Raw genomic sequence first — 18,084 nt, 5'->3', positions numbered from 1 at the left:
GGCTATGAAATCTCATTCTGAGTGGGGCACCTGTCACATTCATAGGTTCTGTCTTCATGGGAAAACAGGAGAATATATAAGGCAGCCATCCAAGGGATTGTGTAAGAATTGTCCTACACATCCACAATATGTCTTTATGTATTTTCTAACCTAGACTGTAACTAAAGACAGAGTACTGGTAGAACTGGAAACATGGGATTATGTAAGTTTGCAGATAGAGGAAGAAGAGTCAAGTATATTGTCCTCAGAGGCAGTCGGCTAGTATGTTCCTTAGCTGATGGATAATTTGGACAGCTGTCAAATTACCAGGGTAATTAATTAGTATGGGCACAAATTAGGGCTATTCATTTTAATAATTTTTGTTGTCTTCACTAATACTCATTTTCTCATCTGTTTTGTGCTTGGGATATTGAGGGTGATTGTCCCTCTAATTCAACTGTCTTTCTGCCCATCCATCCATCCATCCATCCATCCATCATCCATTCATCCATCCAGCCAGCCAGCCAGCCATCTAGTCATTAGCTAACAACATTGAGGATCATTCTATGTTGGTCCTTTCATACTTTATTTGAGATAATTGTCACAGGAACTGTTGGATAACACCAGTACTCTCATTCTTCAGAAGACATGCTGGAAAATCTAAAAACATTAAATGACTTGCTTAAATTCACTTAGCTCACAGATGGCAGATGGCAGGTTTCCTGGTTTCAAAATCCTTGTTCTGCACATAAAAAGATTATGTCTATTCTTGTTCTACACATAAAACGATCATGTCTTTTCTAACATATAAATTGCTACCACATATTTTTGCTTGCAATGCAAAAAGAGTAAGTTGATAAAATATAGAGCAACCTCCATAGTTAATGCTTTAAAATGTGTTATGTAGTCATGCTCTTAATTTATATTTTAGGATATTATTTTATTAATGTTATTGTATTTGGGATAAAAATAATTTTTTTCTGTTCAAGTGAAGTTGGAAAGGTGAAATTAACACTGAATAGGATCTTACAGCAGTACTCTTTAAACCTTGAAATTATGAATCATAATATTAAAGCTAAGATAAATTTCAATTTTAAGTGTTCTATTTGTGGGTAAAAGAACTAGTTATATTAATGTACTTATTGTTAGTTTAAAACCTTATAATATTTGATTACTAATTGTTGTGATGAATTACCTATTGATTTAGACAATTAATTTAAGTGAACTTTTAATTGCAGTCATCCAGCCTCACAAAAATAATGAGAACCACCATGAGGAATTAAGTATTTGAGTGAAAATAAAATGATTTAATGTATCAAAAGCGCCAAGTTTGATAGGTCTGCATAGATGCATGAAAGAAAATCCAGGAGCAACTTGTAAAGCTGCCTCCATAAGAAAAAGTGAATTTAGGTCTCAATATTGTGACTATTGAAATGAGAATTTTCTTGATTAAAAACTCATTTAAAAAAATAATTGCCATTTCCATTTTCAAGTGTCTGTACCATCACTCTATGGATCACTTAGTTTGAAAAGGTGAGAGTTAAAAAATATTCCTGGTTTACTTCCCAAGCTGTCACATTCATAGGTTCTGTCTTCATGGGAAAACAGGAGAATACATAAGGCAGCCATCCAAGGGCTTGTGTAAGAATTGTCCTACACATCCACAATATGTCTTTATGTATTTTATGCCTAGATTGTAACTAAAGACAGAGTACTGGTAGAACTGGGAACATGGGATTATGCAAGTTTGCAGACAGAGGAAGAGGAGTCAAATGTACTGTTCTCAGAGGCAGTAGGTTAGTATGTTCCTTAGCTGATGGATAATTTGGACAGCTGTCAAATTACTAGGGTAATTAATTAGTATGGGCACACATTAGGGCTATTCATTTTAATAATTTTTGTTGTCTTCACTAATCCTCATTTTCAGAGTTGTTCTCAAGCTCAGAGTTGTTTCATTCTTTGAAAAGAAGGTATTGTGGAATTGTAAATATGTTTCCCTTAACCTGGCCATCTGTGTTATGTAACATTTTAATTTTTTCTCTTAATTGTGACAGCACCATTTTGCTTGAGCCTTTACCAACAAATTCTCCAGTCTCCAAATGGTGCATTGGTGTGGTCTTTCCTAAAGCCTATATTACATGGAAAAATACTGTATACACCCAATACTTCAGAGATTAATAAGGTCATTCAAAAGGTAAGTTAAAATGAATGGGAATCTCATTTACCATACATCGGTCCTACCAGGAAGAAATCTTTAAATATGTCAAACATAATTATTACATAATTATTACACTGGATTATATACAATTTTCTTATGTTGATTACTATTTATTTTGGCGTGAGGTTTTTTTGTTTGTTTGTTTCTGTTACTCTGGTTGTGAGATGTGGATTATTGAGTCCATCTTTTAGAGGATACTTTGGAGGCAGGGAATATTATTTAGAATCATGAATGTACTGAACTCATAGAACTTTAATATTAAAAGTCAAGGTCACTTGTGTCATATGATCTATACTGTTGGAGTGATGGGTAATATTAAATGCCATCATACACCACATCTGAACATTTCAGTCAATGATGGGTCACATTTATGGTGGTCTATTATAGTGGAGCTGAACAGTTCCTATGGGTCTCATGATGACATAGCAGTCATAAAGTCACAGTGTGACCTGTTATTTATTATTTATATGTTTGTGGTGATGCTGGTACGAAAAAACCTATTGTGTTGCTAATTTTATAAAAATACAGAACAAACAACTGTGCATTACATCATACTTGATAATAATAATAAATGACATTGATTTATGTATTTAGTATGCTAGAGCTTTAATTGTTATTTTAGAGTGTACTCTTTTCCCTTGTGGGGAAAAAGAAGTATACTGTAAAACAGCCTGCCGTGCTACATCTGCAGCAGCTTCACCCATCTTGTGTTGACCATGCCTTGACAGGCCTCCCTCAGCTAGGTTTCAGTCAGAACACTCTGTGCTTTTTGCACAACATGACAGTCTGATGATGACAGTTCTCAGAATGGGTCCTGTTAGTTATGTGATGCATGTCTGTGTTTGTTACTTAGTCTTAATTAATGTAATTCTCTCCATTACAAAGTCATCATTTTTGCAGGAAATCTGTAAGATCATGGGCAGCACTAGGAAGCATGATGTCACGATTAGAAATGTGTCTGTTGGGAAAGCTAGATTTTGGTCCTACCATTCCTAACTCTGGTATGTGACCTCAGGCTTATTGCTTCTCTAAGGAGGACTCGTCCATCTGTAAAAGGAAATCCTAGATTTGAATCCCTTGAACTCACCAGAGTTGTGTCCAGTCTCATCCACTTGTATCACCTGCAGAGCCAGCACAGTGCAGTGGTGCAAATGGTTGTAATGAAGATCTTGTTAAATGGCATTGAAGTATGAAGGTTTTTGTCTCCTTCCCTATTAGAGCAGAAATGGTTGCTCAAGTTGCTCTCTTAATTAAAATGTTTCCCTAGAAATAGAGCTAAGTGTTACTTCCTTTTCCTTTTGGTCACTAGAGAACTACTGTGTCAGAAAACCAAGAATGACTTTTTTATTCTGACAATAGTTTGCTCTGAAGTTACTGATGCAGACATTTGACATACCTGTCCCTGTGGGGTCTACTAATTTGTGCCTGAGCAGATTTCTGCAGCCTAACAATGGTTTGCAGCTGGTAGCAAGGAAGCTGGTCAATGATGTTTGATTTCTAGCTCTTCCTGTAGTCTATTACTTTCTGCAAATTGAACTTTGTACTGGATTCATGAGTCAAAGGGTGAGAACCATGTGGCCCCCTGTCCTCTGCCCCACGGCGGGATTGTGGCCAACCTATGACTCTTGTGCAGAGCTTTACCTTTCAGAGGGCATCAAGACATCAACCTTCCCAGGATTAACTCCTGTGGCTTCCCACTTCTGTTACTTTTTTCTTTTATAAAATGCCTGTGTTTAAAACTTTATTTTTTGATACTTTAAGTGATCTTGACGTAGTTAAGATTTTTTTAACCTTTTCTTCTTAAGTTATTTCATGGCGTCTGCATTTTTGATGTTTTCTGAGCACAGTGTCCATTTTGTTATTATCCAGTGTATCACTCAGGATCTAAGCAGAAAAAGAGAAAACAGGCCAAGTTTATTATAAATGATTATTACTATAAAAAGATAATGGAGTAATGAGATTGTTATAATAATAAAGAGGATGCCAAGGAATGCAGTAATCGCAGATAAAGGGAGAGCTCCCATCCCAGGATGAACCCAGAACACTCAAGGAAGGATCACAATTGGAAATGGCTTCTCCATTCTGGATTGAGATCCATACTTCACTGGAGATAGTACAACGATGGCCCTCTGGATGGTGGGATAAGTCACTGAAGCACCTGAGAATTTTCAATCCGAAGTGACAGAATATTGTGACAGATATCTAGACTTTCCAACTCTGGAAGGTTCACAATGACGTGCCTGGGGAAGTCATTCATGGGAACATGCCGCACCAGCCACATTCCCTAAGATGTTATTGCTGTAGTCTGGCTGGGCAAAGTAACTGGGAGGTGACAAGCAACTTGAAGGTTGAAATGGGAACTGCTTTATTACGGAACAGCAGAGGTATATATTCCTAACTGATTACACACAGCTTGACTCAATTAGCATCATCCAGATAGGGCAATCAGCCAATAAGGAATCTCCACCATCTTAATGGCTTGGTGTCAGTTGCCTCACAAACCACTCCTCCTGGCAAACTGCCAGGCGCCATCTTGACTTGATTTGCGGCCCTCAACATGTTATCTGTTGTGTCTGAAGATGTTATCTGTTGCTGGCTGTGCCCACAGCAGGTACCCAGAAGCAGAAAAAAATGGATGCCAGGGACTTGCCCAGTAAGGAGCCTGTCAGAAGTAGCACACTCAAATCAAGAAGAGAAAATCCTTCCTCCATTATCCCTCCAGTGTCATATACTGGCAAAGCTTAATGTTGTGCTATCTGCCCAAGGAGAAAGATGAAAGGGTGCAGCTCCATTATTGTAGAATGGGCAAGAAAGGGTATGTTGCAAATTGCAAGAAGATAAATTGACAAGTGGCACAGCCAGTAATAAGTCATAACTTTATTTTTTAAGAAATGAGACTATTGACTAGTAAGCCCATCAATTCTTAAATGTAATTTTTAACTTATTAAAATATATTCAGTAGATACAGAAGGAGAGATATTGGGGGAAAATTATCTAATACATGGTTAAGAGCCCACACTCACTAGAAACCTCATGTGTGCCTTCAATTTACTATGGGGATTAGCAGTTGTCACCCTCATTTTTAAAAATTTATATATGACAGCAGAATGCATTATAATTCATTACACATATAGAGCACAATTTTTCATACCTCTGGTTGTATACATAGTGTATTCATACCAATTCGTGTCTTCATACTTGTACTTTGGATAATGATTATCACATTCCATAATCATTAGTTATCTCATGCCCCCTCCCTTCCCCTCCTACTCCTCTGCCCTATCTAGAGTTCGTCTATTCATTTGCAGGGAGAAAACTGAGTTTTAGGTTAAGTAACCTTGTCAAGTTCTCCCAGTAAGTGGCAGAAATGGCACCTGAGTCCAGTTCTTTTTGATGTCATAGTCAGTGGTTTATGTTCGGCTATACATCAGTTTTTTTCCTCTAAGTGGGGATTCACCTGTGGATAAAATTCACTTTCTACTCTAAGAGTAACTGATTTGGGTGGGAAGGAGATAGCATCTGCATGACAGTGCAGGTGAGGAAGACCATTTCTCATGGAAGAAGTTCCTTTCAAGCTTTGGGATTGGGATGTCAGGTTGTAATGGGGAAAGGTTGACTTTCAGTTTCATCTCTTTGTTGTGGTGTATTTTGTTTGAATCTAGAATGAGAGAAGGGGGAAAATGGCAAATACATTTGCTTGTGGTTCTGGGGCTCAAATATTAACAATTTTATTGCCTCAAACATAGATAGAATCACTGTTTACTTCTGCACGGTTTGAGGAACCATTGTGGACACTGTTCCGAATGAAATCTCATTTATTTCTCATAAGAACCAGGTTGGATAGTCATTCTTGGACTGATTTTACAGATTAGAAAAATAGGATTGTGGAGGTTTGTTTTTCCAAGTTTATTAGTTAGTAAATGAAAGTGCATGGTTCAAATCGCAGTTTGGTAGATTCTGTGCCCAGGGTTCTTTTTATTGGCCACATTTATGATGTTAGTTGTCAAGCAATAAGGACCTTATACAGTAAAGCTGCTTTTACCATCATCAGTCTGGGATACTGGTTAGCTAATTAAAGGCACTGACAACCTTTTTTTAAAATTCATTTGCGTAGCAATGTGTGACATTTCACCCATCCTTAGACCTCAAACTGTCTTCAGAGCTACCTCTCTGGGAGGATGAGAGCAAAGTCACAAAGGTTAAAGATTGATACAAGGCTTTTTCTATTTTTATCACTAAATGGGCATAAAGCCTGGTGATTAAGTAACTTGAATAGAAATGAAAGTGCTTGTCTTGGACACTTATCAAAGATGAAAAATGTTAGCCAAGCAGAAGCTGTCCGGGACTGCAGTCTATAAATAGAGCCAGCCTAAGGTTGGAGGTGCACAGGTTCTGCACTGGGGATTCTTTACCTGTACAGAGAAGGGTGTGAAGGAGACTTGTGAGACCACCAGTCTTCCAGGCAGGTTGAGGTCATCCCCAGGGAGCCCTGCTAAGGGAATGGAATTCATAGCAATCTGCTTTCTGACTTCAGGCATCAAATCAGTGGTCTCAAAGCAAGTTTTCAGTGGTTCAGTCTGGAGTGAGGCTCTCAGGTGAAAGAAAATGTTCAACACGGACGATTTTATTGAAATTCAGGAATGCTGCCAGAGTAGATGTAATTACATTTTATTAATAGAGTTGTTTGAAATGATAACCCTGTGAAACAGCTGTTCTCTGAGAAACCAGTATGGGGAGTCCTGTGGATGTACTTGTTCTGTGAGAAAACACAGCATCTGATTCCTGAGGCGGACATGACATGGCTCTTTTATAGACCTTGCACCTCTGTGAACTTCCACGTTTCTGGCCTCCAGATCCAGTTCCAGCAATTAATGTTCACGGCCATGAGCTGGAAGCCACCAAGCAAACCAGCAGCCCTGTGTACCACTGGGAGAGACAGGCACTGCTGCCATATCCACTTCACAAATAAGGCACTTGAAGTCTGGATCGCTGAGACCCTTTGGCAAGGTCTTGTGACCAGTCTGTGGCTGAGTCAGGACTCAAACATGCCTTGGGCTCTGACCCTTCTTGGAGTTTTCTGGGTCATTTGTTCTCTACTGAAGGAGAAAACAGGAAGGTTATTGTTAAAATTTTTCCAACTCTTAAATTTTTTCAACTCTCTGTGTACAAAGAGAGGGAAATTAAGACATGGTCATAGGAGAGGAGGTGGTTGGAGGGGGTTGGTGGCTCAGGTTTGCATTGTCTTCTTCAAGACTCTCCAGGTGGGTTACTAGGCTTCTTATGCTGTTGTCTTCTCCTCTGAGCTGCTTGGCCATAGATTATGTACACTTGGGAATAGGGTTTTATTTTACAATATTTAAATCAATGAAATAGTATACTTGAAAACCAGCAAAGAATATAAACATATGGTTCAAACAAAGAAAACACTCCAAGATGACTTTCAAACAAATGAAAAGTTTGATCAATCTTACTACAGAAAGAGAAAGGTGAATCTTAAAAATGAGCTACACTCAAATAGGATGTCATATCAAAGTGGGAAAGGCCTCAGGTTGGACATATTTTGTTGGTTGATGGTATTTGGCTGGTGGAAGTATATTGGTTTGATGTCTTTGAGACCATTGGGGGATTATTTATATCAGTATTACAAAGACATGTAAGGCTAATAAATTAATTAGTTAATTAATATAATTCACACATAAAAGTAAGAATATATAGTGTCATAATTTGTAAGCTCTAGGGATGGGAACTACAGTAGGGAATTGGTTAAATTTTGCTACATACATAAAGTAAAAACTAAGCAACTTGTTAAAAAATGTGTTAGGCTGGGCTCAATGCTACACACCTCTAATCTCAGTGACCCAGGAGGCTGAGGCAGGAGAATTGCAAGTTCAATGACAATCTTGGCAATTTATCAAGGCTCTAAGCAACTTAATGAGACATTGTCTCAAAATAAAAAAAAAAAATAGAAAAGAACTAGGATTATAGCTCAGTGGTAAAGCACCCCTGGGTTAAAACCCCAGTACCTCCCTAAAATGAATTAGATGTAGATTAATCAACAAAACTTACTGCTAAATGAATTTTGGGCAAGATGCATAAGAATGTGGGTAGTCTGAATGAAGAAAAACAATACAGTGTCTGCACCTATTTTTAATATGTGTGCATAACCTCAGGGAGACACCTGAGGAGCCAACAGCAGTGTTTCCTCTGTGTTTGGAACTAAGTTCCTGGGGAAAAGAGTAGGAAGGGAGACAGCATCCTCACTAACCCCTTTAAATGCTTGGAATTTAGTACAGGGTATGGAAAAGGTGTACATGATAAGATCCCAGAACGTCTCTACCTTATTATCTCCTGTTGTTTTGCATTTGTGTCTTGGATTGAGGACAGAATTGAGCACTGGCATCCTGGTGTGCTGGCCATGTTTCCTCTAGGTGTTCCACCCAGCCATATTTTCTGTGTGCAATAGTCAAGGTACAGGCTTCTTTGTTTCTGGAACCACGGAGCAGCCTGTTTCTTTTCCTCCTACTCATCCACTCACCCATCCATCCATGCATCCAAGATGGTAAAGAAGTGCGCTTTTCTAGTCTGAAGGGGGTTGAGTGGTAATAAGAGATGCTTCTTCCTTGGGTTTTGCTCTTACTGATTCTGGAAAAGTAAGAAGGAAACTTTTTCGTTTCTTTTTTTTTTTTACTTTGAATAGCTTTAATTTCCAAATCCTAAAATTCTTCTGCCCAATTTCCCTTTGAACAATAAGCAAAAGGTCTGAGAGGGAAGTGGGTGAGATAATAAGAAAATAATGGCTGCAACAGAAAACATAAAAGCAAAACTGATATCTCATGTTTTGACTCAGTAATGTTTTAAAAATTTTCCCTCTATATTTTAAACAATTATAATAACAAAATAACTGCAAGTAAGAGGGAAAACAGCCATTTTCTCAAATTAGCAGTTAGGAAGTGGTGTATAGATGAGAGTTCAAGTCATTGGATCTCCTAGTGAGATGAAAAGAAGTATAAGACTTTAATCATGCGATATCTGAGAATCATGAACCATTTTCAAGTGGGACTTAGAACTCTGATCTTTATCGGTTTTCAGTCATCTTGTGAAGGTAATCAATTAAAAATAATGTTAATTCAAACATTTATATTTGATGATTTTCAGTTTTTATTTATCTTTATCTTTGATGCTCAAATTATCCCATCTGTGGTCAGTGGGCACCTCTTCAGTTAGGCTTATATATCCTTTAGGAAATTGACTTTTTATCTTGAGGTTATTGAGGTTACATGCACTTGTAAGAAATACCCCAAGTGCCCTTCATTGAATTTCATCATAATGGTAACATCTCACAAAACTATAGTGCAATATCACAACAAGGGTTCTGACATTGGTAAACTCACTGATCCCAGAGTCCCCTAGTTTCACTTGTGTGTGTGTGTGTGTGTGTGTGTGTGTATGTGTGTGTATGCCTATGAGCATTGAGTTTTACTGAAATCTCATCACTCGTGTAGGTTTGTGTATCCACCACCAGAACTCAGGCAGAACAGCTATCATCACAGGGCCTCTCATGTCATCTTTTTATGGCTGTGCCTCCTTTGTCCCTATAGCACTCTTATTCTGGTTCCTGGACCCTGGAAACCACTAGTCTGTTCTGTATTTCATCATTTCTAGATTGTCATATAGATGGAATGAGATGATATGTAACTGTTAGGAGTTGATTTTTTTTTCACTTAGCAGAATTTTCTAGAGATGTATATTGTACAGATATTAGTGATTCATTTATTTTTCATAATATTCCATAATAATATTTGGGCCACAATTTAACAGTTTTTTTTTTTTTTTGGTACCAAGGATTGAATCCAAGGTGCTTAACCATTGAGCTACATCGCCAAGCTCTTTTTTATATTTTATTTAGAGACAGCATCTCACCGAGTTGCTTAGAGCCTTGCTAAATTGCTGAGGCTGTCTTTGAACTCAGGAGCCTCCTGCTTCAGCTTCCTTAGCTGCTGTGATTATAGGCATGCACCATTGTGCTAGGCTACAGTTTAACCATTTGCACATTATATGGCATCTGAGTTGCTCCAGATTTTGGCCATTGTGTCCTCTATTTCTCTGTCCATGCCCTTTCTGTGGATTATTTGAATCTTTCCTGGGATTCCCAATTCCACAAAATGGTTTATTTATAGTGGTTTTTAGGTGCATCTCTTTGCAGTACATTCTTAGAGGTGGTTCTGCATATTGCAGTACAGGTGTGACTTTTCACAGTCTATTGGTATTGACATTTTACCACTATGACTCAAGTGTGAGAACCTTATTTCCACTAGGATACCTTACTTTTTCATATTTCAGTACACAGATGCTCCCTGACTTACGATGGGGTGATGCTCCAATAAAGCCCCCTTTGTAAATTAGAAATATTCTCAATTGGAAATGCAGGAAATACACCTAACCTAGTGAACATCACAGCTTAGCAAATTAGGACACTGTAGGGAATTAGTTGTTTGTCCTTGTAACTGGGAGCTGTGGTTCACTACTGGGCTCAGTATCATGGGAGAGGATCCTATGTTGCTCACCTGGGAAGAGATCAAAATTCAAAGTTTGAACTATAGTTTCTCCAAAAGTGTGTCACTTTTACCTCATCATAAAGTAAAAAAAAAATGTGTCAAATTCTGGCAATTTGGGGACCATCTTTAATTGTCCACTCTCAAAAGTGTCATGATTTTTCAACCATTCAAAAGAATTTTTAAAACTTATGAGGAATAGAATACTAATACTTACCCAAATTTCTATTTTTTCAGTTATTTTTCCTTTGGTCTAAAATTATGTCCTACATTTCCTTTTTGTTTGAGAAAACATTAGAATATTTATTAGTTTTCCTTCATCTGAGAATGTTTTTATTTCCCCTTCATTGCAGAAAAATATCTATACTAAACACAGAATTTGTAATTAAAAATTATTTTCTTACAGCATGAAAAAATACCAGCTCATTTCCTTTGGCCTCCTTTATGTCAGATGACTTACCTGCTAACCATCACATTGAGTTCCCTATAGGTAGCATGCCATTTTTCTCTGTTGGCTTTAAGGATTTTTTTTTTTTGTCTTCAGTGTTTAGAAGTTTAATTGTGGTGTGGTGGCATGGTGTAGATTTCTCTCAGTTCATTCTATAGTCATAGGGGTTTATATCCCACAAACTCTAGGAAGTTTTTCACTCATTGTTTCCTCTAATACTCTTTCTTAGCCCATTCTGTTTCTCTTTTGCTCCTGAGACTCCAGTGATACCAACATTGAATCTTGTTATTGTCCTACAGGTCCCTGAAACTCACATTTTTTATCAATCCATTTTCTCCCTATTGCTCAGGTTGGGTGAAGAATATTGATTATTCCTCAAGTTCATTGATTCTATCTTGTCATCTCCTCTCTTGTTATGAGACAATGCTATTAGTTTTTATTACTGTTGCATTTTTTCTAGGCCTTTAGTATCCATGTAGTTCTTTTATGACTTCTTTTTCTTTAGTGAGATTTTTCTACTATTTCATTTTTTTAAAGTGATTTGTAATTGTCAAAACATTTTTACTATGGCTATTTTATAATAATACTAGCTAGATCATTACAGTGTCTGATTTATTTTAATAATGGTGTAAATTGATTGCATATATATATATATATATATATATATATATATATATATATATATATATAGTCTAGTTTTTTGAATGCTGGGTGATTGTTAATTATGACCTGGGCATTTTTAAAATTTTTTATTTTTTTTTAGTTGTAGATTGACACAATATCTTTATTTTATTTATTTATTTTTGTGTGGTGTTGAGTATCAAACCCAGTGCCTCACACATGCTAGACAAGTGCTCTACCACTGAGCTATAACTGCAGCCCCATGACCTGGGCATTTTGGCTATTATATTAGAATACTTTGTGCCTTATGAAATAACCTTTTATATTTGCAGTTATCATACTTAGTTTAATACACAGGTCTTAGCCTACTTGTAGACTGTTGCTCTAATAATGGTTTAATTTTCGTAGTTTCCATGGTGCTGTTTGGTCTATTTGATTTATGTGTTACTTCGGGAGCTCCCATTACTCCCTGAGGGACAGATAGGTTTTCTCCAGCCCTGACTCTATATGCCTCCACATGGAGGACTGGAGTGTTGGGAGGTCAGAGAAGGAGAGGACTTAGCAGGCCAGGTCTTTGTGCTGTGAGGAGTCCTCCTGCAGTAGGGGCAGGGAATGATTCTAGGCTCTGCCATTTATGGCACAATAACCTTTGCTGATGCCTCAGGCTGCTCAGTGTTGGGGGCTGGGACTTGTTGTGTCAGGAGCTCTGTACTGGTCCACCTTAGCATTCCCTTCCCCTCCCTGGGGGAAATAGAATCATTTCCTGGCTACCTGTCATTAGTGGATGTCCCAACTCACCCTCTCATTGGTCTTATGGGGCTGACCTCATGTTTTCTGTAAGACTCCAATCCAGTCAGGGAAGAATGAGCCTGGTTGGCCTGCCCTCTGTTGCTGGGTTGTTGGTTGGGAAATGCAGGGTCTGGGGCAAATGCTCTTGGATGGAGCTCATGACTCCCTCTCGCTATGTTGCTTCTCCCATCCTGAGGTCAGTGAGTGGGATGCTGTCCTCTTTCTTCTTTAGAGCTCTGTGGAGGTCTCTTCCATTGCTTCCAAGGTGTATGGGGTACTTAGAGATGAGAGCAGGAAGGAGTTCACTGTATCTTGTCCGGCAAGACCTCTTCCTAGATTTCCTAACATGACTTGAATGGTCTTTTATGGCCGTCTTGCTGTCTGGTACAACCCCAAGCTCTTGTTGATCTGGAATTGGCCATATCCCAACAGGTTCTAATTTCTTCTGAAGGCACAGGCATTTGAAAGTCACATTCTTGTGGGTACAGAGACTCACCAGATGGGTCATTGTTTCCAGACCTGTTCAGTTGACACCATCACCATATATTGTTTGTGTATGAGGAGGATTTTCTATAGCTTATTAGTAATTTGTCATTTTAATCTTAAAACACATTTCACTGAGATTTAAAAAATATGATTATCAATCTGTATGTTTTAAGTCTTTTCTCACATCTGTTATCTTTGTTTTCTAACATTAACTGTTAATTATTTAAATTTTAATGCTTTAAAATATTTTGAAAAATTAATATTAATAGCTCATTAATCAATATTATTTTATGTTAAATGATTTAGATGTGTCCTAAGATTTCAGCAAATACTAAATAATTGAAAATTCAACTTTCCTGAGATATTGTGTTATTTATTGAGAGAAATATCTCATGCACTTAATGTTTATCTTTTTCTTAAAGTAATTTATTTTTTAAATTTATCTTGACTAATTGCTTCTTTCTTCTTTTCTTACATTTCCTGTACTATTATTTTATTGATATTTTAAATTAATGCTTTTTTGATTACCTTTCACTTTTTTAATAAACATAAACTTTTAATTTTAGAGACTTTTTTCTTTTCCTTGATTTTTTTTATTTAATTGATTTTATCTTTTAAAATACATGGCTCGGAATGCATTACAATTCTTATTACACAAATAGACCACAGTTTTTCATATCTTTATATATAAAGTATGTTCATGCCAATTCATGTCTTTATACATGTACTTTTTTTCCATTACAATTCTTATTACACATATATACCACAGTTTTTCATATCTCTGTTTGTATATAAAGAATGTTGACACATAATTTGTGTCTTTGTAAATGTACTTTGGATAATGATGTCCATCACATTCCACCATCCTTGCTAATCCCCTGTCCCCTCCCTTTCCCTCCCACCTCTCTGCCCCATCTAGAATTCATCCATTCCTCCCATACTCCCCCTCCCTACCCCACTATGAGTCAGCCTCTTTATATCAGAGAAAACATTGGGCATTTGTTTTTTTGAGATTGGCTAACTTCACTTAGTATTATCTTCTCCAACGCCATCCATTTACCTGCAAATGCCATGATTTTATTCTCTTCTATTACTGAGTAAAATTTCATTGTGTACATATGCCACATTTTTTTTTTTTTATCCTTTATCCACTGAAGGGTATCTAGGTTGGCTCCACAGTTTGGCTATTGTGAATTGTGCTGCTATAAACATTAATGTGGCTGTGTCCCCATAGTATGCTTTTTTTAAGTCCTTTGAGTGTAGACTGAGGAGAGGGATAGCTGAGTCAAATGGTGGTTCCATTCCCAGATTTCCAAGGAATTTCCCTACTGCTTTCCATATTGGCTGCACCCATTTGCAATCCCAGCAATGTATAAGTGTACCTTTTTCCCCACATCCTCACCAACACTTATTGTTGTTTGTTTTCATAATAGCTGCCATTCTGACTGGAGTAAGATGATATCTTAGAGTAGTTTTGATTTGCATTTCTCTGATTGCTAGAGATGATGAGCATTTTTTCATATGTTTGTTGACTGATTTTATATCCTCTTCTGAGAAGTGTCTGTTCAGGTCCTTGGCCCATTTACTGATTGGGTTATTTGTTTTATTGGTGCTTAGCTTCTTGAGTTCTTTATATACCCTAGAGATTAGTGCTCTATCTGATGTGTGAGGGGTAAAGATTTGCTCCCAGGATGTAGGCTCTCTGTTCACTTTACAGATTATTTCTTTTTCTGAGAATAAACTTTTTAGTTTGAATCCATCCCATTTATTGATTCTTGGTTTTAATTCTTGTGCTATAGGAGTCTACCTTTCACTTTTCAATTTTAACAAACATAAGTGAATCAGAATTTTGGTTATATCCAATATATTTTGATAGCCAATATCATTATTTTGTATATATTTTTCCTAAATAACTTCTTGAAATTCATTATTTATAGTGTTTTAAAATTTCAATTTGTTAATTTCAAAATTGTATGCATTTTAATAATTTTAATTTCATGATATATGCTTAAATAATTTACATGTTTGACATTTAAATAATTTATTTAAATAGTTTACATGTTTGACATGTTAGAGATTTATTTGTTACCTATTATATTAATTATATATTTATATATTATTTATATATTTATATATTATTACCTATCATATTATTTGTTTTAGTGAAATTTTCTTGTGCATTAGAAAAGCAAGGGTGTGTGTTTGGGGGGGGGTGTATATATTTATATGATAAATTTGGATATTTCAAATTATTTAAGTTGTAATAACTTGGTATATATGTATAGATATTCATACATATGTGTTGGAGCACATGTCTGTGTATTCCCTGTTTTTAGATTATTTGTAAATCTTGTAAGTTGGTTGCATTAATAACAATATTCAACCCCTGTGTGCCTGCATGTGTTTTGACTAGCATAGCTGAAGTTTACTGAGCATTTGTTATGTATGTGCCAAATGAAAATGAAATGCTAATTAATCTTAATATTTACAACAGTTCTCACTTCTATTTTTCTAGAAGGCTAAAGTTGACTTAAAGTTTTCCTCTGTTTGATAGTGGCTGCTCTTCAGCTCTTAGCCACTGGAAGATTCTCCTAATGACCTTCAGGAGATAGTGGTGGACTCTCAAACCCTCCTCTATGAGTGTGTGTTTGGCATTGACACTATTTTCAGACTATTATTAAATATAATAATATTACAGTTGACATTTTCCTGGTTATAATTTTATATTGTATTTAAATTATTTTGTTAGGATATAATATTTTTATCTTGAGAGAAAAAGACGTGAATTCTTTTATGGATCTGTGACTGTGCATGTTTTTATGATGCCAACTTGTTTTACAAACGTCTTACACCAATGTGTTCAACCAATAACAATAAAGCAATATGTGCACTAGTTTTACTCTATCTTCCTCAGTGTCAGATACCATAAAACAAATAAGTTGATCTTAGTTGAGAACATATTTTGCAGGAGGAAATGTGGACAACCGTTGTTTTATTTGGTCAGTATGTACTGGGGCTGTATGCTGTACCTAAAAGATGGTCTACTACTAGAGACAGAATGCTGAACAGGCAGGAAGTAAGAGATAGGAAGAGCCAAGGAGAGGGATCTTGAGAGCTCTCTTAGGAGCGTATGGAGTGAGGTGTCAGCCAGTCTGAAGGGGAAATGGCAGCCTTTGCTCTTGTGACCATGTGGTATAAAATGCCTGTTGAGTATAAATGCCACATTTTTTTATCCATTCATCTATTGAAGGGCATCTAGGTTGGTTCCACAATCTTGCTATCGTGAATTGTGCTGCTATGAACATCGATGTAGCAGTGTCCCTGTAGCATGCTCTTATTAGGTCTTTGGGGAATAGACCGAGAAGGGGAATAGCTGGGTCAAATGGTGGTTCCATTCCCAGCTTTCCAAGAAATCTCCATACTGCTTTCCAAATTGGCTTCACCAATTTGCAGTCCCACCAGCAATGAACAAGAGTACCCTTTTCCCCGCATCCTCTCCATCACTTATTGTTGTTTGACTTCCTAATGGCTGCCAATCTTACTGGAGTGAGGTGGTATCTTAGGGTAGTTTTGATTTGCATTTCTCTGACTGCTAGAGATGGTGAGCATTTTTTCATGTACTTATTGATTGATTGTATGTCCTCCTCTGAGAAGTGTCTGTTCAGGTCCTTGGCCCATTTACTGATTGGGTTATTTGTTATCTTATTGCCTAATTTTTTGAGTTCTTTGTATATTATGGATATTAGGGCTCTATCTGAAGTGTGTGGATTAAAGATTTGTTCCCAGGATGTAGGCTCCCTGTTTATCTCTCTTATTGTTTCTTTTGCTGAGAAAAAATTTTTTAGTTTGAGTAAGTCCCATTTGTTGATTCTAGTTGTTAACTCTTGCGCTATGGGTGTCCTATTGAGGAATTTGGGGCCCGATCCCACAGTATGTAGATCATAACCAACTTTAAAAAATGACAAAATCATAGAATTTGGAGGGAAATGGATGGCATTAGAGCAGATTATGCTAAGTGAAGCTAGTCAATCGTTAAAAAACAAATACCAAATGACCCCTTTGATATAAGGGGAGTAAACAAGGACAGGGTAGGGACGAAGAGCTTGAGAAGAAGATTTACATTAAACAGGGATGAGAGGTGGGAGGGAAAGGGAGTGAGAAGGGAAATCGCATTGAAATGGAAGGCGATCCTCAGGGTTATACAAAATGATATATAAGAGGAAAGGAGGGGTAAGACAAGATAATACAAATGGAAGAAATGATTTACAGTAGAAGGGGTAGAGAGAGAAAAGGGGAGGGGAGGGGAGGGGGGGATAGTAGAGAATAGGACAGACAGCAGAATACATCAGACACTAGAAAGGCAATATGTCAATCAATGGAAGGGTAACTGATGTGATACAGCAATCTGTATACGGGGTAAAGTTGGGAGTTCATAACCCACTTGAATCAAACTGTGAAATATGATGTATTAAGAACTGTGTAATGTTTTGAACGACCAACAATAAAAAAAAGAAAAGAAAATGCCTGTTGACCTTGTAGTTGCTACAGGACTGAAGATTCATAGTAATATAGCAATTAATTAAGAGACATATTTGAATGTGCTTCATTTTGCAGGCTAATTACACTTTTTATTTTGTGGACAATCTAAAAATTTTATCAGAAACACTACTGAAGCTATCAAGTCTTTTCCAGGGAAGTGGAAATGGCCAAATGTTCAGCCAACTGCAGGTGAGTAGTGAGTGCCTTAGCCACTGAGGCTGGGAGAGCTGCCTGCTAGAGTCTGTCTGAGACATTGGAGCAGCCCTCTAAAAGATTCTACAAAGTCCTCTCAGGCATGGTTTTCCCAGATGAATAGTAGAATTGACATAAGATTGGATTCATGTAAGAACTTCTTGTGTCTTTCCAGAGTCTACTCATGCGAAACAGTGCTATTATGTGAATAAAGAATAATTTAATAATATTTACCAATTCCATATTAAATTTATTTTAAA

At 36.9% G+C, this 18,084-nt stretch overlaps 1 protein-coding gene across 1 annotated transcript in view; it reads left to right on the top strand.

Annotated features, from left to right (window-relative positions):
* Abca13 (ATP binding cassette subfamily A member 13) overlaps positions 1–18,084 on the top strand; it is a 422,085-nt gene that overhangs the window by 113,101 nt on the left and 290,900 nt on the right. Inside the window, exons 27-28 of the mRNA XM_078039756.1 lie at positions 2,034–2,173; positions 17,708–17,821. Coding sequence (XP_077895882.1) covers positions 2,034–2,173; positions 17,708–17,821 — 254 coding nt within the window. The remainder of the gene's footprint in view (positions 1–2,033; positions 2,174–17,707; positions 17,822–18,084) is intronic.

The sequence above is a fragment of the Ictidomys tridecemlineatus genome, chromosome 2 (genome assembly GCF_052094955.1).
Source record: "Ictidomys tridecemlineatus isolate mIctTri1 chromosome 2, mIctTri1.hap1, whole genome shotgun sequence".
NCBI classification, from domain to species: domain Eukaryota; kingdom Metazoa; phylum Chordata; class Mammalia; order Rodentia; family Sciuridae; genus Ictidomys; species Ictidomys tridecemlineatus.
This window is presented reverse-complemented; position numbering and strand designations above follow the sequence as displayed.